The sequence below is a fragment of the Aethina tumida genome, chromosome 2 (genome assembly GCF_024364675.1).
Source record: "Aethina tumida isolate Nest 87 chromosome 2, icAetTumi1.1, whole genome shotgun sequence".
Lineage (NCBI taxonomy): Eukaryota > Metazoa > Arthropoda > Insecta > Coleoptera > Nitidulidae > Aethina > Aethina tumida.
Genome location: NC_065436.1, coordinates 16,004,304 through 16,026,598, shown reverse-complemented (window position 1 = coordinate 16,026,598; position 22,295 = coordinate 16,004,304). Strand labels below are relative to the sequence as shown.

The 22,295-nt window shown below is 28.3% G+C and overlaps 2 protein-coding genes across 8 annotated transcripts in view; one reads left to right on the top strand and one right to left on the bottom strand.

Moving 5' to 3' along the window:
* The window catches only part of LOC109600781 (titin), a 53,346-nt gene that overhangs the window by 9,884 nt on the left and 21,167 nt on the right, over window positions 1-22,295 (top strand). For 4 of the 7 annotated variants that reach the window (XM_020016959.2, XM_049963404.1, XM_049963402.1 and 1 more), the window contains 10 exons: window positions 1,940-2,419; window positions 13,432-13,554; window positions 14,469-14,895; window positions 14,954-15,142; window positions 15,359-15,615; window positions 16,092-16,526; window positions 16,590-16,946; window positions 19,665-19,841; window positions 20,848-21,336; window positions 21,758-22,030. In XM_020016959.2, coding sequence (XP_019872518.2) covers window positions 1,940-2,419; window positions 13,432-13,554; window positions 14,469-14,895; window positions 14,954-15,142; window positions 15,359-15,615; window positions 16,092-16,526; window positions 16,590-16,946; window positions 19,665-19,841; window positions 20,848-21,336; window positions 21,758-22,030 — 3,207 coding nt within the window. Of the gene's footprint in view, window positions 1-1,939; window positions 2,420-6,065; window positions 6,411-13,431; window positions 13,555-14,468; window positions 14,896-14,953; window positions 15,143-15,358; window positions 15,616-16,091; window positions 16,527-16,589; window positions 16,947-19,664; window positions 19,842-20,847; window positions 21,337-21,757; window positions 22,031-22,295 lie in introns of those variants that run through there. The other 3 variants (XM_049963403.1, XM_049963406.1, XM_020016951.2) reach the window with 3 other exon arrangements.
* LOC109600774 (adult-specific cuticular protein ACP-20-like) lies at window positions 77-1,372 on the bottom strand. Its single transcript, XM_049963407.1, has 3 exons — window positions 1,258-1,372; window positions 554-694; window positions 77-427 (listed from the first exon to the last, which is right to left on the bottom strand). Exons 1-3 carry the CDS (start codon window positions 1,270-1,272, stop codon window positions 182-184), a joined length of 402 nt encoding a protein of 133 aa, XP_049819364.1. The 5' UTR covers window positions 1,273-1,372; the 3' UTR covers window positions 77-181.

Genomic DNA, 22,295 nt, shown 5'->3' with positions numbered 1-22,295 from the left:
AAGTTTTGTCGAAGTTAAATTGTTAATTTTAATTATTTCTGAAGATCATTTTAATGGCATGGTATAAAAACATCACTTAACGTCAACTTGTTTTATTGCGAAATAAAATTAAATAACAAAATACGACATAGGTAGCATAGTCAAAGATGATAGAAATCAACCACAGAGCATAATACTGAATTTAGAGACCACCGCCTCCGGAGAGTCCTCCGATTCCGCCTCCATGGATACCATGACCTTCGTATCTTACTTTGTAGTCAACTCCGTGTTTACCGGCGACGTATTCTACGATTCTTTTCCTACCATCAGGTTGGACAAGTTCGTAACGTCCCTTTACTTCCTTGCCCTTTCTGACTTCCCATTGGTTCTTGATGTCGTGGTGTTTCAAGTCGTGGACTGCGTAATCCCAGTGGTAATGAGGTGGTGCCTGAAATATTCAAAAAGGGTCACAATGTGTAAACTTTTTAAACGATATCCTTCATCTTAAAATGATTATGAAATCGAACAATATTTGTAAATAATTAAAATTATGATATACTATTTATTTTCATACCCTGTAGTCGATATATTCTTGAGCGTGGTGGTGGTGTTCACCACCTCCGCCTCCACCTCCTCCTAATCCTTCTAGTTCAAATCCATGTCCGCCTAATTGAGCATTTACAGCGACTACGGCTATGACTAGAAAAGCTAGGACCTGAAAAATGTAAATATGACATTAATACCACTTTTCATTATTTTATTGTAATTTGGTATAAAATTAATATTTAAAATATTTATTGTAAAGTAACGAACTTAAATTATTTGAGATATAATCGGAGTTATAGAGATACACCAAACAAAACAAATATGAAAGTAAATACTTTATAAACTAACATTTTATTTTGATAATCACATCAAAAATAAAATATTTTGAATGCATGCTAATTAATGGAAAGTTATAATTTATTAAAAGTAAATGACACAGATATTATTTTGTTTATTTAAATTTACATACCTTTTAAGTTATTAATTTTATGTAATGGCTTTGCAAATGTAATGTGTCAATAAATAAAACTTTACTGTTACTTAATTTAATTATAAATCTTGCCAAAAGAAAACAAATTTATTTTTGGTTTCGATAATGAATATATTAAGAAATTCAAAAAAGGGGTAGCTTAAAAAATTATTAACAATACCGTTAATATAATTTCTTCTATGAATTATGATTTAATAATTATTTAATTAAATTTAAAATTATTATTTAAATATTTTACTTACAATTCTACCAATCATGATTATCTGGTACCTATGTGTATTTGTTGAGTACTGAAAATTGACTGACTATAATTGATTCGTTGGTGGTATATAAAGTAAAATTTGCGTGAAAGGTTTTGAATATATAATTATTTGTCTCTACTTATTACATAAATTAGACTATTTTCAGTAAATTGCTTTCGTTTACTACAACAGCTCTATTTTTTAGGAGTTATGTTAACGTTAAATAATATGGTAATGCGACATTAAATTCTAATTACAATTATAGATATAGGTAATTAATAGATTGAAGGGGACAAGTTTAGAAATAAATTGCACGCCTTATTATTGGTAATAATATGCAAAATGGTAAAAGATAGTAATATTAACACAGTTATAAACTGAAATTGTGTCATGTTGCAAATCCAATTCAAAAATCAAATGCCCTTATCAATAATAATCTATATATTTTATCAATGCAACAAATATTAAATAAAAATGTGTACGTGTGTCAAATGTCAAGTGTTATTTTTATAAAATTAATATTCCAGAAATTGAAAACATGTTATATAATATATAAATAAATATGAAATAAGTTAATAATTAAATAACAAAAATTTAAAATAATTAAGGTTTAAATACCACAAACCTAATGACAACTAACGGGAGAATATAATAATACAAACTTTTCTTGTTTTTGTTTTAGAAGACTCAAAAATCCGAAGATTTAAAATCAGATGAGGAATTCAACACAGCCTCAGAATGCACGATACAGCATTCACGATCGTCTTCATATAACACAGCCTCAGAGTGTGAACATTATGCTCCTTGGTGGGAGTACGATAAAGAAGACAAACGCGACAACATATCTAAGGAAAAAATGGTACTTGCAGTGGGTCTTCCCCAATTGCCGTTGCCCAAGACTGTGCTAAAACCATCACCTGAAGTTCCACCTGGCAAAATTGTTCATGAAGTTATCGAAACCACCCATTTGAAGGTACAACATTCTCACACGATGGGTGTGAAGTCATTTGTGCTGTCTTCTGAAACTGTCAAGGATAAAAATGCGGTTGGTTCAACCAGTAGAGAGGAAATCATAAGAGTAGGGACGGATGAGGGAAACGAACAAGTTATATCAACCGATAAAAGTGTTGACGAAGAAGAATACAAGAGACGAATTAAAGAGGTAGGCTATTGTGATGATGGAGCATGGAAAACGTATCACAAAGTTACTAAACAAGCTATAAAGGGATTTATTTAATTTTACGTGGACAAAATTTAAATCTGGAAAGATGTGATCTTATGTGCCAAGGTTCAGTCAAATTTTAAATGCATATGAGTATGACCTATCGACTAATAAATGCTGTACACTTTTTATATTGTAAACATCAATAGCAAATAAATTATCAGCAAATCGATCTGATGATCTCCTCGACATAATCTCTAAAAATTGATTGTTATTTACAAATGATCGGATTAAATTTTAAGTGCATTCGGATAAAAAATTGTGATAATATTTTGTTTACATAAATATGCACTTAATACTTATGACAACTTAAGAAATCTGAGATTATGTAATATAAGAATTCGAATTATAATAAACATGCATTACATTTTATCAAACAGTAAAACAAAACAAATCGTTCATATATTCAGTAATAAGACTAATTAACTTATTAGTTAAGTAGGTACATTGCGTAGAAGAAAGTGAACACGATATTTATTGTCTTGTTTTTTTATGCTTACTAACTATAATCTGTATATTTTGATATAGAAAGCTTGCCGCACGTGCACAAGCTGCTCTGGTGTCACTTACACAATTACATAATGTTTATGATTTTAATTAAATATTTATATTTTATTTTTATTTAAAGTTTCGATTATTAATGTTTTATTTTTATTATATGTCTGTTTTGTGTAATTAATATTTGTTTTTATTTTAATTTTGTTTTTATTTGTATTTTATTTGAATATATGTTTTATTTTTTATTTTGTCTTGTTTGAATTAACATGTGTGTGACTTACTTTTTAATATTAAGGTAAGTATGTTTGAGTGAGATATTAAACGTCTATGTTCAGTTTAAATCTCCAGAAATAATTATAATTATTTGGATGACTTTTAGACAAATTTATAAAAAAAAAAACATTTTTATATATTGTAATAAAATATAGTTTTGTATAATATTTACTACTCATTTATATGTAAAAAGACTTAATAAACCAATTCATTTGGATTAATAGGTACAATAATTATATAATTTAGTGCAATATTTTATAAATAGAATTTGTATGTTTGGTTTATCTATTTATACTTCGCATATTTTTGTGTATGTGGGCAGTAGACTGTATACCATAACATATAAATATTAATTGAAATATTTGTATATTAAAATATATTATTCTAGATTTCTGTTCATGTTTCCCTTTGTATATTATTTTTAATTTTAAAATATATACGTATAACTATGAATAAAATTAAAAAAAATAAAATCCTAATATGAAATTTGGCAACTTTACATTGGAGGCGAATTTAAACAGAAATAGCATATTCATTAAAACCATATACGATGATCTGCCTCCAGTTTAAATATGTTGGATATATCACCAAGTATAATAAAAGTAATATATATTCGAATTCTTGTGTAAAATTTATTAAATATAAATAATAAATCCAATGAACTCCCATGTGTGTAATCTGGGTTGCCTATAATATACCTTTCTATTCAACATTCTCAGGGCGATGGGGCTAACATAACAAATTAAGTAAAAAACTAAGAGAAAAAAATATTAATAATTTGTTAAATATGTAGTTGATATAAACTATTATTTTTTGTCTATCTAGGAAAAGTCATAAAAAACAGATTCAATTTTTATCATAATTTATTCTGATTAGATGTGATGACAATTTTAGTAGTAATAAAACAATTAAAAACTAGTCAATATTATTGAGGAAAATTTATTAAGTGACACAGAAATCTGAATATTCACAAGTATTTAGTCAAAAACAATAAATTCTTATGTATATGTGTAAATTAACTAAACGATTAAATTTTGAAGGATAGTTAAATGTTGAAAAATAATAATAATAGATGATCAATTTCCTTTTGAGCAATATCAACCCAAGCTAACTGTATCTAGTGACGAAGTGCAGCTGGAGTTTGTAGAGGAATGAGTAGACTTTGTAATTGTCTACCCATCATATTCCACATATTCAATGGGAGTTAGATCACCAGTTCTTGACAGTCAAGGCAACAAATCAATTTGGTTATTTTCAAAATGCAGCTGTGTTGTTGAAACTAACGATCATTTTGCCTTTCACCATGTCGCCTCCTCACCCTTGTCATCAAGAATACCTAAAAATGGTTCTAAATATCTTTTTCAAATTCTGCTTTATTGTGGTTATGAAGTGGTTCCATAAAATCAAAATTTATGATTTTCACAGTTTGTTATTCTAAGTTAACGTCCTGTCCTTGATCTTTGAATTCAACCCTTCTGAAACCATACAATAATGTACCACGGTATCGACATTCCTATTCATCTTGTACCAGTTCATCTGAATAAGAAACTAGCTTCCCTTAAACTCATTCTTCGCCTTCTATCAAACTTGCTGGGTTAAAGGAAATTTATTTCTTCGTATTTTAGTTTATAAACATAAATTACTTACAGACGAAATATATGAAAATTAAAAGGTTACTTTAGATAAAAAAAAAATAATTTTTCCTCAACGTGTTTTGAAAATAAAAAATGAATAGAGAATTAAGTGGTAGAATTTAATTTGAATGTGTCTCTATCTTCTCTACTAGATACAATATTATATTTGAAATATTTATATATCTCAATATTTTGATATAATTATCAAATTATTGAAGAAACTTCTTCAATTAAAATTAGAAGTGAAAAATCTTCAATTATATTTTGTTGTTAGATAAATACATACATTAATAGTAAAATGTTCAATTTTTATGAAATTAATAAAGCAAGTTTCGATTTATAAAATTGTTCAATTACCCTGAACTGTAATCAGAACAGTCTATAAATAAGAATGATACGTATGCCAAAAATAAAGCACAGTGTGAATTTACACATCCTAAGTTAAAACTGTAATAAACACAGTTGCCGAAATTTATTTTCAGAAACAAAATAGAGAACAGACGGACGTAAATAGGTTGCATTCATGATAAACCATAAAACTGAGTATGAAATAAATATTGTTTGGCATCAAAAATTATTAGTGAAAAATTCTGATGATGAGGAAACATAATTTTTAAAAAATATATTAAAAAGAACTATCTAATTGAACTTACTAGCATATTCATTTATTGAGATTTATGAATATTCTAAATAAACAACATTTTTTCAATTATTCATTAATATTGATACTTAGAAGTTGCAATTAAATGAAATGTTTTACTATTGTATTATTATACTTTTTTTCTTAATTATGTTATAATATAAGTTCATGAATTACACAATTAAACGATATGCTTCAATGTTTCATTTGATGAAAAAAATATTTAAAATGTATTGTGTGCAATAAAAATTACAGTAAATTTATTATCAGATAACTGATTCCTTTCGCGATACGTGGTAATTTTTTAAAAACACTTTGCATGTGTCATTAATTACGTTGAGCAATTAGCAAATATCACGTAAAAACGTTTATCTTGAACGGTGCGCGACGAACATTAGACAGACTCACCGAGCCCGACCCGACCAGCAGAAGCACTCGACAAACCTGCTGATGATGTGGTCATCTGAATGTTGTAAAACTAGCATGAGGCCGAACGCGAAACTTGAATCAGTGTGTACCGCGGCTCCCCCGAGCAGGTTTCGAGCAAGAAACAAGTCCGCGTAGACTTGACCGACAAAAATAAATACCACGCAACAATAAAAACTTGCCAAAAACTCAATTCATCCGATTTATATATTTTTTATGTTGTGTTTCCGATTACAAATCGTTGTGTTCATTTAGTTCCTCATGACTGTGATTATGTGCTGTTTTTTGTAATTTATTGTGATTGTACCCCACACATTATTTCGAAATGGATAAAGGTTCTGTTCACAATGGCACTTTGGAAGGTGACATTTCGTCTTCTGCAGCTATGGCTAAAACCACCACCATAAGCACCATAGCAGTCCAAAGTGGAAAAACTAGGATCGTTATTGCTCTTTTGCACGTAGGTGTTTTTTCTCCAATTTGACATCCCCACTCATCACACCAATGCAGTTCTTATTTAAATCTACACTCATACGTGAATATTTCTAATTTTAACATCTGATTCAATCAATCGGTTTCTTTATTTATATGTTTAAGTATTTCCTTATTTACGTGTACATCTTTTGTTTTACTATTTTAGTCCTTGTTCCATAAATCTTTATTTTTTGACGTGTACTTAAAATATTTGTCTACCGTCATATACCCTTGAAATTATTTAAAATAAGTTGTATTCAAATTTATTAATATTTATAATGCTAGCTGTATTTTTATTTTCTATAGAATTCAGTAATAATTTGACAAATAACCTCCTCAAATACAAAATTAAATAAATAAATATATAAATAAATTCTATTGATTTTTTATTATAAATTATATCAAGAATGAGTTTATATTATTGACTGAAATGAATGTAGAGATGAACGTGTTAAAGTCATACGTCTTATGTTCTTTAAATAGTCTCTCCTTGTACAAACAGTTCAAGAAATTGTAAACATTACAACCCAATTTCATCAAATGTTCAGACACATGAAATTTATAAGTGAATTTAAATTTGTCTCAAATGGCGCCCAACAATAACGTCACTTACTCAAAATTTGTCAAATCTTTTTATTTTGAGAAATAATGTGAGTTCACTGATTATTATAAATAGTCTTTTCTTGTAAAAATAATTCAAGAAATTGTAATTTCATTAAATTCTCCGACATACGATATTTATAAGTGAATTTCATTTTGTCTCAAATGGCGCCCAACATTTACATTGGTTACTCAAAATGTATTTGTCAAAGTTTATTATTCTGAGAAACTATGTGAGTCCATTGACTATAAAAAAGTAGTCTCTTTTTGTAAAAATAGTTCGAGAATTGTAATTTCATTAAATACTCCGACATACGATATTTATAAGTGAATTTCAATTTGTCTCAAATGGCGCCCAAAATTACCATTGGTTACTCAAAATTTATTTGTCAAAGTTTATTATTCTGAGAAACAATATGAGTCCATTGTTTATAAAAAAGTAGTCTCTTTTTGTAAAAATAGTTTGAGAATTGTAATTTCATTAACTATTCTGATAATGATATTTATAAGTGAATTTCAATTTGTCTCAAATGGCGCCCAACAATATCATTTCTTATTCAAAATTTATTAAAGCTTTTTATTCTGAGAAATAATGTAAGTCCACTGATTATAAAAAAATTAGTCTCTCTCTGTAAAAATAATTCAAGAAATTGTAATTTCATTAAATACTCCGACATACGATATTTATAAATGAATTTCAATTTGTCTCAAATGGCGCCCAACATTAATATTGGTTACTCAGAATTTATTTGTTAAAGTTTATTATTCAGAGAAACAATGTGAGTCCATTGATTACAAAAAAGTAGTCTCTTCATGTAAAAATAATTCACGAAATTGTAATTTCATTAAATACTCCAACATACGATATTTATAAGTGAATTTTAATTTGTCTCAAATGGCGCCCAACAATAACGTTACATAATTATAGCTTTTTATTCTGAGAAATAATGTTATTTCACTAATTATAAAGAAATAGACTTTCCTTGTAAAAATAGTTCAACAAATTGTAATCTCATTGAATACTCTGACATATTTTTAAGTGAATATCAATTAGCGCCCAACAATAACATTTACTTACTTAAAATTTGTCAAAGCTTATTATTTTGAGAAGCAATATGACTTCCTCGATGGTAAAAAAAATGTACATGTTTTGAGGAGAAAGATAGGAACTATTAAAAATTTTGAAATAAATTATTATTTTAAATTACTGCAACAAAATATTCAGAATATGAAAACAAACACTACTACTTAACACATACTTAAATACATATATGTGTATACACAAATGATTATCATCTACTCTTAAACTAGCCCAGTTTAAAAGATAATAGAGATTTAATAACAGCCTTCTCTCAAGTGCCACCAAAATGTACATACGTGAAAGATGAAATAACTGTTATTCATTGTTACTTTCAAATGTAAAGTTAGCGTTTCCACGATATACTTTCGTATAATTTGGTGTCATCGGTCTTTCCTAGAATAACATTATTTCTGTAATTATAACAAAACGCTATAATTATACAGAATAATTATGAAAGGACTATGGTCTAACCGGTACACTGAAAAGGTGTAAAAATATTGACAGAATTTGAAGGCTCTAAACATGACAAACAATTATTAAAAAACATTGCTCTTATTTTTATAGCTAATTTTGATACAAATCATTCTGCAAATTGACGAAGTAGTTTTAATTTATGTATACTTCCGATTTTATTATACATTTTTTTTCTTTATTAACATTTGCAAAAATAAGAACTATCTTAAACTTACAAGATTTCAGGGTATGTTTACAAATTAATTATTATTTAATTTTTAATCAAAAAATACTTATACTGGAATTGAATAAATATTTGTCAGAATTTTCAATGTACTTTTTCTACGATTATTGACAATATTAGTAATCGAGAATTGTGTACATAAAACATTAAAACAAAAGACGAAATGAATGTTTAACATTTTATCGACCATGTGTTCGATTATTTTTTAACAGAGAAAAATTTACGTAACACTTGAATGCCTGACAGGTTTTGTGATGTTGTATTATGTACAAACGTGGGCATGTTACTAATTTTTAGGTTATGCAAATTTCGTAACCAATTGGAGATATGCATATCTTTAACGAGCATACTTGTTAATCTTATTCGTGATTGTTATAATAATCCAATTGCATATTTCGTCCTATTAAACAAAATTGTCGTAGGCTTTACCGAAATAATTGAATTAAAATGTTATAAATCACACTTGAAATTGTATTTTATGTAAATGGACGAGAAGATGCTGGCAATGACCCCAATAGAAGTGCACTTATCTCAAATTATTTCATTAGGAAATCAATTACCACCGGTGTTCATCATAGGTATTTTCGGGTTAACACGAACCGCAAGATAAATGGTTTTGGTTTTCGTCGGGGCCAACCTCAAAATAAAAATAAGTGTGTTAAATCACGTTCATTGTAATGAAACAAGAACTGAACGGATTTCAAGAGCTACACCCAACTTTTATCGCATCATATGGGCGGATGAATGAGTATTCGAATAAGTGATACAAAATAATAGATTAGTTAAAATTGTGGGAGTCGGGTCTACGATTTTGCTTATTTATTTATTTTTAAATTTATTATTAAATTAATTAAGTATCTACTCAATAATTTAATTGTCGTAAGACATAATTTAGGATAAATTGTATAAAAGTAATAATTTAAAAAGATGTTTACACGTAAAAATTGTCGTTGTCTTAAATTCGCCATAAATAGATAAATCTGTAGCCGACACTCGGTCAAAACGTTATTATTGCAAAATGTGGTCAAGGTTAATTTGACAAGTTAAATATAAAACAAAATTAATGGAGTCTTGTATACTGTCATTGTTTACTTATAATTTTCAATGTTCCTTAAAATCACTATCTAATAATTTACAAAATATGTACTTAAATCATTGAACCTAATTTGTTATGGTAATCTGTAACGAATCTTGATAATCTAACAAGTCGTAGGCATGAAAATGGAACAATGCATAATTAAATATTGGTTGTTAATGGGACAGTGAATTTTACTTGTACAATCTACAGACTTATCTGTATTTGTCACAAAATTAGTTTTGAAAAATGTACTAAATAATAATTAAATAAGATTACTTACATTAAATATATAATATTTCTAAATTAATCTTGTTTTATTCAAAAATAAGGCATGGCAATAAAATGACATATAATTTGTTTAATTCAAGTTATTAAATTTAATGCTTTAAATAGAATTGCAAGGTTACAAAAATGTTATTTTTGGGACTGGATTTATTAGCTCAATATATGACATTGCTCAGAGATAAAAACGTTTTGTTTACCCATAAATTAAAATATTGTTTTTAACAATATTTTTATGGTGCTAAAATTCTATATTACAACACTGTGTTGCAATTTTAATTGTCTCTAATACTCCTGGTGGAAGCGTGTAGATTATTTCTCGTTTTTCCATGTGAAATCAGATGATTATGTTAATTTGGTTCTTTTAAAGACGTCGCCTCAGGCATTAGGGATATCCATTTACTTTTAAAGAGAAAATTATTCAGGTACATACATGGCCAGGATAACTTTCGTAATTTAGTATTCGACATAAGGTGAAAATGAATTAAGACCGTACGCTAAAGGGAAAATTTGTTAATGAAAATGCGAAGTTTCATTTTCCTTAATTTGTTCATGTGTGTATATACGTATAGGGTGCTTCAAAAGTAAGGTAAAATTTCATTGAAATATCTAGAGTGGTATCACAGATATTATGAGAAGATAATTTTTTGAAACTGAGGATGTTTACATTCATTTGTTTTTTATTTTGTTCTTGTGATGAACCCAACAATCGCCATCTTAAACTTTAAACTTAAACACGTTTATAATTAATTTAAAAAATTAGAAACAATTATAGAATTGTCTACTTTTAATTTATATGAATATTAGAAATTTTTGTATTGTACTTACTAACCACTTTTAAGATATTGAATATAATTTTATTGTATAATATATTCCAGAATTCTTTTATAACCAATATCGTCATTGGTATTAAAAATATACGAAAAACATTTCATGTTGTAGATAATTATAAATATTTATTGCGTATATGTGATAGGCAAAGGTAATAAGCAAAACTATAGGTGCACTTACGTAGACGTATTTATCAATTATTTTTAATGATAAAATTGAAATATTCTTTTAAAAAGTTATGTAATAGGATTGTATATTATCCAACATACCATATGCTATAACAGCCATTACTTGTGTGAAACACATGTTATTATATTGTTATTGAAACTAAGCCAATACTAATACTGAGCACAATTACTTACATTAAAGCAAAAGAGCAATCTGCAAATATTTATATTTCATTAATGTTAAAATTACATTAGTTCAATGGACTTCTGGTTAAATTGGAATCTGTTGTGATGCAACACATTTTACTAATAGTTCAGTCATACAAATTATCATAATAAATTTCATTATTTTAATATAAAGAAATTCCTAAATAAATTTAGACATTCGTGCCAACATTTGCTACAATAAAATCGCCTTCAAAATTAATTTGAATAGCAACTCGTGAATTCACCAGACTAGTTTCCTTTTTAGGAAATTCGTTTGCCTATTCATATATTGTAGACACCTTCAACTCTCCTTTTTTACGACAAATTTAAAAAATGCCTAATAAATTCATGGAATAATTTTCTAACTTTGTAAAAAATTATACAAAGGGTATGTCATATTATCACTTAATTAGTGTTAGCAAACGTACGTGACATACTTACGTTAATGTGCTTAATATTTTTAATTCAGACACGGTGAATATTTCAATTTATCATCTTGTTGGATCAATAAAGTAGAAGAAGAAAATTCATAAGAACGTAATTTTTTATTATTTAAATATATACAAGATCATAACAAAATATAAATACAATTCAATTGAAATAATAATTAATATACATTCATATTAAGGACGAGCATGTCGGTGACGCAAACCCATAAGATCTTCCCCTACCACGCGGCTAAAGAAGTTTTCACTTTATTAATTATATTGATAAATGTAATTTCGTATATTAACTATGGTTTAGCTAATTAATTTGGATAAAATTTTACATTATGGTGTTTACATTAATATTTTCTATTTTTAAACAAAGTACTTTACACAGGAATAGATTTATTTGCAGTTACGTACTTGTTGACCTGACGTCGTTAAACCATCACCTACATATTTTTAGCAGACAAGCGTAGGATGCAAAGGAAAAAATTAATATTTTATATATTTACCATGTGCAACCAATATTGTTTTTGTGTAATGCCATTTAAATGTTAAAATAAATTGGCTTTGCCAATAAATTTGATTCATGTTCGTGTATTAAAAATATGAATCAAAATTTTAATATGGTGTTACATGTGCCCGTCACATTGTGCAGTCCCCATTGGATTATTGCATAAGATAGAAAGTAAAGGCCAATAATATTCCGAATGTATACATTTTATACCATACATATAAACGTAAGATCAGTCACTATTTATAGTACCTGGCAATGGATTGTGGCACATTTTACCCGGCCTACACACTATAAATACTAATATTAAATCAATTAGTGCAATTACTGGAATATGCTTATTAAAAATTAATATTTCTTACTATACTTGAAGTTCAAACAGCAGAAGAATGCTTAAAAAACAGAATTCATTAAGTGTTTTAATGCATTTTTAATAAAAGTGTGTTGTAATAAATTATTGTAATTGATACCTTGACTAGTCTTTAAAATGGTACGTGACAAATACATTGTAAAACCTAATAAGTAATTCACAAACAAACAGTAAATTAAAAGAAAAAGATTAAATTACTTTTGGTCATAAAGTATATTGATATAATATTCAAAAGCTGTATCAATATTTACTTATTATACATAGTCTTAGACGTTCTTTTAATGACAATAAATATCCAGTTAAACAATTTAATGGCTCCATAGACAACAATGCCAAATTATAATACATTGATCGTTGTTGTATTTGGGTTAAAATCGTTAATAAATTATAATTGGAATGATGCTTAAAATTAAAATATAGTTCACAGAATATTACATATTAAAAGCATTAAAAAGAATATATTTAATTGATAAACTACCTACCACTAAATTTTGATACTGTTTCTCATAAATACATATGTTGCAGCAATATTAATATCACTTACAGGATGTTTAGTATTCTCGAAATGTTTGTATGTTCAATCAAATGTACATTTTTGAAGCATATTCATATTATATTTTATATTAACTAGATAAAATTCGACAATTGCTTAAAAGTAATTTTACTTAATCTGTTTATCTTTTTATAAACTTTTTTCTATGTTTCAAGTGCGGAATATATTAAAATCAAATTAATATTTGGTATTTTTTCAGTGTGGTGATTGGATCAACCTCAAGGTTTTAGAAATAACTCCAGAATTAACTTCATTGGGAGACACTCTTCCGGAGGCATTGGAATTACAAAAAGCACACGATGAAGTCCTTAGACAATTACAGGTATGTATTCTTTTAACAAAATAGGTGTTACAATTATTTATAATTTTATTAATATAATTTAGATATTCAGTATAAAACAGGATATTGACATATTTATACTTTATTTATTTTATAATTTTGTAAATAAATTCCAAAATTATGGACTCCCAGATGATGTCTACGAAATTTACGTCAATATTAATTCATTTCAATAGCATCAACATAGTTTATTTGAATTAACAGAGTATTTATTTATATTCGAACAGAAACATTTGTATAACTATAAATACGTACCAGCTGTGGTTTAAAATTTCCAGTGGCTCCATTATTGGTTATTAGAATTCAATATGTTTGGAATGTATGTGTAATCTAAACGCAACATGTTACACATACTGAGAAGAATCGAATAATTTGAAAATTGAATGAAGAAAATTTTTGACCTTAGAATATTTCTGTGGACTATCCTCGGTAATTAAAAAAACAAGATTCTGTAAACATTTTTTATTCATATATGAATAAAATATATATGACACAATTCTATTTCAGTTTAGCATTGAACTTTATTGCTTTTAGATTTTATCATTAAAACAACCAGTATTTAATTTATAAAGTACATATAAAAATTTAATTTTACACACTTAAAAAAATTATGTTATTTTATACTTTTGGACCTCCTAAACAGAAGATCGTGTGAACAGCAGATTGACATGTATTTGAAGTCTAACTACTGACAGTTAATTTGTAACAGAAAAATACAAATCCATGTCTAGAATAATCATCTCAACAGAAAAGCTGAAACGTCGACATACATTAATTATGCAGAAACGTTACGAAACGCAAATGTTTAATGATTGCAAAAACCTAAACTCATTAAAAATATCTTTTTTAGTATATTTGTCTCTTGCATTAAGAATAACATATTTATTTTATTCTAGAATAAACAAAGTCCGGTTGAAGAACTTCTCCGACAAGCAGATCAATTGATAGCAACACAAAGACCGAGAGCGGAAGTCTATGCCGCAATGGCAGAATCTCTTGGAAGGGCATGGAAAGATATAAATTCATTGCTTGAACTGAGAAAGATAATTCTCGATTTGAACGTACAATATCACACCAAAGCAGATGAGTTCTTCGACAACATGAACAAACTGGAATCTTCTTGCACAGATAGCGTGGTACCAGCCGACATCGAAGCTGTTAAAACTTTCCTGACCGTAATACACGATCTTAGGAGGGCACTGTTAGAATCGTTGATGAGCGCCCTCCAAACAGGAAATTCTCTTCTTGGCAAACTCAAGGAACTTGGAGCCGATGGCACACTCGATTCGAGACCCGACCGAATTCGAATTTCTGTTAATCAAGGTAATTATTAACTTCTTAAGCATTCGTGCATTTGTTTATTTTTAATTTGTTGTTGTAGCAATATCACAAGTACAGGGTTGGATGGATCAGCTGCATATAAGAAGACAGGTCCTCGAAACCATGTTCAATAGAAGAAAGGCGCAGTTGGAGCAATGCTTAGCTTTAGCAATATTAGCCGCTGATTTACGAGAACTGGAGGAAACAGTACATCACAGGAGGGATATGTTATTAAACAGTAATCAACTAGGTAAGGATTACACATCATCTCATGTACTGTATTACAAGAATTTGGCAATCCACTTTCCTTTAAACGTTAATCTCACCTGTCTTAGTTTATTATTACTGACCCCTTTAATTTATGTGACTCAACTTTTCATCATTCGAATGTTTGAAACAAAACAGACGCGGAAACATGTTCTGTAATTTCACAACAGATTATAAATTATCATCTGTCTAATTTTAGGTGATTCTTCGTCAAGTGCTGAATTGCTTCTGCACGAGCATAAGAAGTTATTACCAGAAGCACAGCAATTACAGGAGAAGGCTCTAAAAATAACGAAAGCTACTGAGCAGTTGGTGGCTTCAGGATGCTTCGCAGGCGAACAGGCAACTCAACAGTCATACACAGTTTTATCAGCCACGACTGATTACCTCGAAGATTTGCAAAATAGGGAGGCTTTACTGGAGAGAGTGATCAACTTCTTCCGCACAGCACAAACGGTAGGTTAAGTGACAGCACTTATAAGTCAAGTCATGAAGTTGATAATCCACCAGATTTTTAAATAATAATCGAATACAAGAACCAAAATCATATTTTTAGTTAGACACTATCGCATCCTTAAGTATTGGTTTGTTTTGTTCAGGTTACATAACTGATCTTAGATAATAACTGTACCAATTATTTTTAAATGAAGGATATTGAAATTGCATGGTAGGCTGAGTAATAGCGTTGTTTAGCTGTAAAGGTGGAATTGATGACTATCTATTCAATAAAACAGTATTGTTTGTGCTCTGTTAAATTTATGAAACACTAAATAATGAATTTCCCTCTGTTGTAGTAATATGAAGTGTCAACTACCTAATACATTTTAGATTTTGTGTTTCATAAAAAGATGAGTCGAGTTCATTCCTTTAATACTGGACAATTAGACACATCTTAACTCTAGAATGAATTAAGGATATCGTTCGTTTTACAGGTTCTTAATAAACTAGACCAAATCGAAATCCAACTGCAGACCACAGACCTGTCAAGAACATCACCCCAACTCGCCCAACTGCATGCACAATGCGCCAGCACGGTGGAGGCTGCCACCGCAGTCCCCATCCAAGAAGGTTACGCAATCATCGACCTAGCGGGACGTGGAAGTCCCGGTACCGAAGGCGTCAAGCGTATGGTGGAGGAACTGGAAAACAAGAAAATTATACTGGACGGTCTGTGTGTGGCTCATAGAGAAGAGAACATAAGAATTAATACGGCACTTAATAACTTCCTTGAAAAGCACAACGAAATATACACTTGGCTAGTCACCATTGCGGAAGCGTTTCTTCAGGGGCGCAGTAACATGGGCAGCGATTCGACCCAGTCAAAGGATTTCTTAGATCTGCATAACCAATTGCAAAATGATTTACAGGTAAAACAACAATTAACTTTATTATGTTTCAAGTTGGTTGTTATTGGCATTATTTTGTTTCAGACCAAAGGAAACGAAATTAACTCGCTTCTACTAACCCTCCCTCCAATTTTGGAATATTTAGAAGATAACCAACGAAGAGATGTGGACTCGAAAGTGGAGGAGCTTCACAATCGCTGGATGCATTTGAAGAATGTTTTGGAAACTAGGCTAGATTTATCTAAAGTGTACGTTAAATTCCAAATGGAGGCTGACATTGTCAATAAAGAAATGGACCAGTTGGAGTCTATTTTGCGACAAAATAGTGACCGCATCGACGACAGAATGCTTAACAGCATATCTGAGAAATTTGAATCCGTTGTTCCGTTATATAATTCAGCGAAGAATACCGGCTTAACTTTCATCAATTTGGCTCAAAGGGTGAGTACTTATTTCTAAAGGTAAAATGATTGGGTATTTGGAGAATTTATTATTTGTAAGAATCTACTATACAGCCCCTATATTCATTTTTTATTTATTACGTCTGAAGATGGCGAAGATAAAGATTACATTAATATAAGTAATTTTGTTTGGATAAGAACAATATATAATAGATTTAATTATCCATATAATATTAATAAACTCTTGAAATTTCGGTCATTCCTTCCGATTGAAAAAATAAAAAAAATCGGGGGATATTTTTAAACTTTAAATGTCACATTTTAAAGATGATATAGACACTAAAACCACAGAAAGGGATTCAATAACATGATTTCAAAACACATTCTTAAAATCGAAACTGATAATTTATATTTAAATAACATTTGACACATCTCTAAAAAGATCAAATATTATTGAAGAACTAAAAACATTTTTATAAAAGTCCAAATATTATTTACGATAAATACTTACACACCTTAAACATAGTATTAATAAATTACAAATATTAAAATTAAGAGCAAAATATAAATAATTTAATAGCATATCTTTATCATCATATGTCACTTTTAAATAATTAAATAAAAAAGTAAAAAATATGTATAAAATTACGTTTATAATGGAAATTTAATTATAGCAATTAAAATTTTATAAAAAGGGGACATTTCATAAAATATATATTGAAATGTTAAATAGTCTATGTAATAATAGATATTACATATAAACGAAAATAAATAACTGACAATCAAGACCCAAATGGATACATATGGATGATTTATTTATTATTCATATGGCCATAACATCATTAATGTTTTATTCAATATTTATAATATATGTAAGTGGGATTTTAACATTTTAAAATTAGATTCCACCACCAACGAAATTTTTTGAATTTACAATAAAAAAAGTTTTTGTTTTATTTTTCTAAATGTTTTTTATATTCATGATAATTCTTAAAATATTATTGTTTAATGACTAGCACAAACTTTTAAATTATTTAAAATTGTTTTGATATGAATCTGTCAATTAATTATTTTTATTTTATTATTTATCAATATTTATAAATTTAAAAAAAAGTTAAATAAATCGTGTAATGAATTATATTAATCAGGAAAAAGTACAAAACATAAATATTCCTGTAAATACAAAGTTTTGGCAATATTTAAGAATCATCAAGAAAATGTTAATAATTCTAATTTTACCATTTGGAGGAAATAATGTAGGAAAGGTAAAAATTTTATATATTAATGTTAAATAAAAAATAAAAACATTCAATTAACAGAATCATATATCAGTGGTCGATAATTTTAACCAAAAACAATTTCATGATAGTCATAATATTTTAAGTTAAAATCTATCAGCAGTACCAAAATTTTCGAGGAAACTAATTAAAAGTTTTAAGCACTCAGTTTTTTATAGTATTATAAATTTTAACGAATTTTTCTTTCTACCAAAAAATCATCCTTATTTCCAATTGAATGTTTCAATATTCATGACTTTAAAACATTTAATTATCAGAATCATATGTCAGTGGTCGATAATTTTAACCAATAACAATTTTATGGTTGTCATAAAAGAATAATATTTTAAATTAAAATCTATCAGCAGTACCAAAATTTTTGAGGAAACTAATTAAAAATTTTAAGAAGCTCTTAGTTTGTTATTGTATTGTAAAAATTTATTGAATTTTTCTTTCCAAAAAATCGTCCTTATTTCCATTTCAAGTTTAAATAAAAACAATTTTAAACTATTACTTCCAGAAAGTTTTATTCTCTACAGCTCAATAACAAAATAATATTAAAGTGGTTTTCTTGAAGCAGATACTGTGTATATTGAATAGAAAATTAAAAAAAACAATGTTAGAATATATTGTCAATGCCCGGGTAAACCATATTTATAAATATGGTTGTGTACAATAACACATAACATCTCCATGCCGCCAATGCTATTTATATATATTTATAGATTTATATCCAACACTTGCTACTATACAGATTACAGTCAGTCAAGATTTTCTATAAATAGACGAGTAATCAATTTTTCTATTTGCAAACTTAGTGGAATCAGTCAATGGATTTGAAAGTAACACCACAAATCTGTGGTAACATTTTAATGATGCTTTGAAGGACAAAATAAATTGTCTATTAATTTTATACACAATATGCTGATTGTGAAAATATTATAAGGCAGTGATTTTTATATTCTTTTATAATGGATCAAACAGGGTCACTAAATCACAGATAATATTGAAACTAATAACTTGCTAAATTGTTTTCTTTATTATTATATAATAATAAAATACTATATTATATAATTTTTAAAAAATACTTTTAATTCATTTAATTTTTATATAATAGGAACAAAATTCGATAAAATAGTCCAGTTAAAGTGTACAACCAGTCAAAATAATAGTCTGATTTTTTCTATGTATTTTCACTTGCTCAAACAAAATAAATAACTCCACAATTTCTGTCTTATGCAATGTCCCGACAGGAATCTTTTGACATATACTGTCTTTTTCATATCAAAAATTGGTGAATGCGACGGTATACGTAGATAAATATAAAAAACGCTTTTGCTCAACATGTTTTATATTTAATAGTTATAAATACATACACACACCGACGATACCAATAAATTCAAATAACAATAAGCCCAGTCAATCAGATCGTAAAAGATTTACTTGTCGAGATTCTCTTAAGTGCTATATTTATCTTCTAGGTATCCGAACCACATCTCGATACCAAGCGTGCTTGTGCGTGCGTGGAATCCATTCTGGAGAGATTGTCGGGAAGACAACTAGTAGTGACGAGAAACTGGCAAACCTTCAACACCGAAGTGACCGAAAAACGGGAATTATTAGTACGCCTCGAGAAGACCATGGAGGAGTGTACGCAGGTCAGTAATTTTTTAATTACTTTTCTTGCCTTTAATTAACAGATTGACTTTGTCAGTCCGCACTTATCTTGTCAGCGATAATTCAGTTTCACGTGACCGTACCGTCCTGAATATTAGCCAACCTGCTAACCTGTTGCGAATACACCTGTTGAATGGTCCATTCTAATTTAACCGGTGCATTAGTTTTCTATCAGGAACGTGATAAAATAAATTAAAAGTTTCGCATATGGCAAGAAATAAATGTAGTTTTTGTGTAGGCTCGTTTATTTTTGAAACAACGATCATAGTTAATTTTGGCTTATTGTTTTATTACATTTAACCAGCGAAATTTCACAGTTCAGTACCACAACACATTTAATTCTTTTTCGTTATTTTCTAATTTTCACACTTTAAATAGTTTTTGGCATGGTGTCTAATTTGTCCAACACAATTGAAATGTTCAAATGCAGCTGTTTTATCATGTAAAAATAACTACATTTTTAAGTGGGTTTTTGTCTTCATAGTTACGAAATAAAAAATAAAAGTTTCAGATTAATTAGACACTTTTATAAATATTTTTAAGTATCTTATTTATTTATTGCATTTTAAATTTTGAAAACATATGTAAATATATAATTGTGTACATCAATTTTTCTAAACTATTTTTAAATAAAAATAAATAATAAGATGGAAGTTTAAAACAATGAAGTGTGTTACAAGCAAGACTAACTTCTTCCTCTTACTAGGAGAAGTTCATTTAAACTTCCTTGAATAAATGTGAAACGTATGTTTAAAACATTACTTCTTCGTTTTATTATTAGATCGTGGTCAAAAATAGAGTTTAGGGTTGTCTAACCCAACATATGCCTCACTAGACCATAAACACATAATTTACTTCTTCCTTTCATATTTTATATTAGGATGCCACTTTTTATTAACCTCTCACTAAATACCAATTTTCTTCATAAAAACTTTTTCTGAATTAATGTTTATAAAAAAAGATTTAATATTTATTTTTACTTTCCAGACAATTTCTTGGGTATCCAAACTGGACTCGCAGTTATACCCGATAATAACCACCAATTCGACGAAGCCATCCGAAATAATCGAATTATTAGAGAACAAACTGGTAACAGTTCTTCCTGAAATCAAAAAAGCCCAACACGAACTCGAAGAAAAGATCCACAAAACCGAAGAACTGATAACCAAGGCTCAAGCCTCCGATGATCAAACTGTGGCCGTCAAAAGTAAATTAAACGAAGTGCAACAGCGACTCATCGAAACAAATTCCGAATACCAAATTTTACTACAAGTTTTGATTGGTTACTTCAAAAACTTGGCGGAAATTGACAAGAAGGCTGAAAACTTGAATGCCCAGTTTGATAAGAATCTGAGGTCTGCTGGTGAAGTGGAAAATATTTTGAGGGAACATGAACTGTCAAAGGAAACGATCACGGAGCTGTTTAGGTTTGCCCAGAGCGAGTGTCAACAAATCAGTGAAAGGATTAGCAAACAGGTAATTGGAATAATAGTTAATTATTTTAACGTAAACAACAAAATTTCATTGATACAAATTGATGTCTACACATGAAATTGTGGGTGACCTATATAAATATCAGAAATATTTATTGTGTAGGATTGATTCGAAAATAGAAATTAAAATTAGACAGTAAATAATCATTTATATGCCAATTTTTAGGATGTTTTAATTTTCCATTAATATTTAAAACAAAAATAAGATTATCCTTCACAGATATTAGTTATTAGTTAACAAAGGACATTCTAACTATAAATTAAAACTTTATAAATTTATAGTTAAAAAAATTAATTTATATGATAATTCATAAGTAATTTTAATTTTCATTCTAAAATTCTGTTACTATTTTAGAATATTTCCTTTTTACGTCATATTTTACGATTTATTTTTTCTATTTAAGGAACCTGAAGAAGCAGCTAGTCATGACATCCAGAAACTGCAACACATTTTGGAACTGAGAAGAGAGGCATACGAGTCCCAGTGGAACCAACAACATAATGATATCTTGCTGCAACAGAAGCTATCCCAGTTTACTAATGAATATGATAAAATCAGTTCGACACTTGTCGACCTTCATAAGAAATTGGACGATCACAAAGGAAATTATGGCGAATCCGTTACTACATCTAAGAATATTTCCCAAGTCTTTGAACAAGTAGAAACTGTAGTTAAGGTAAATATTACCTTTCTATTTCAAAATACCAAAACTATTAACTGTAAACAATTGGACCTGAAAACTAGTTTAACGAATCTTTGCTTTTTAAATGGTGAAAATATGCGGTTACAAACAAAAAATCACCACGACTCTATTTTATTTGAACTTGTTTTGAATTGCTAAACTAATTCAATGTTTTTGAGCACCGGTGTCCATATTTTATCAAGTTTCAATGCTTCTTCTTTTCTGTTGAAGTTGTTTCCGTGTTTATCGATTTAATCAT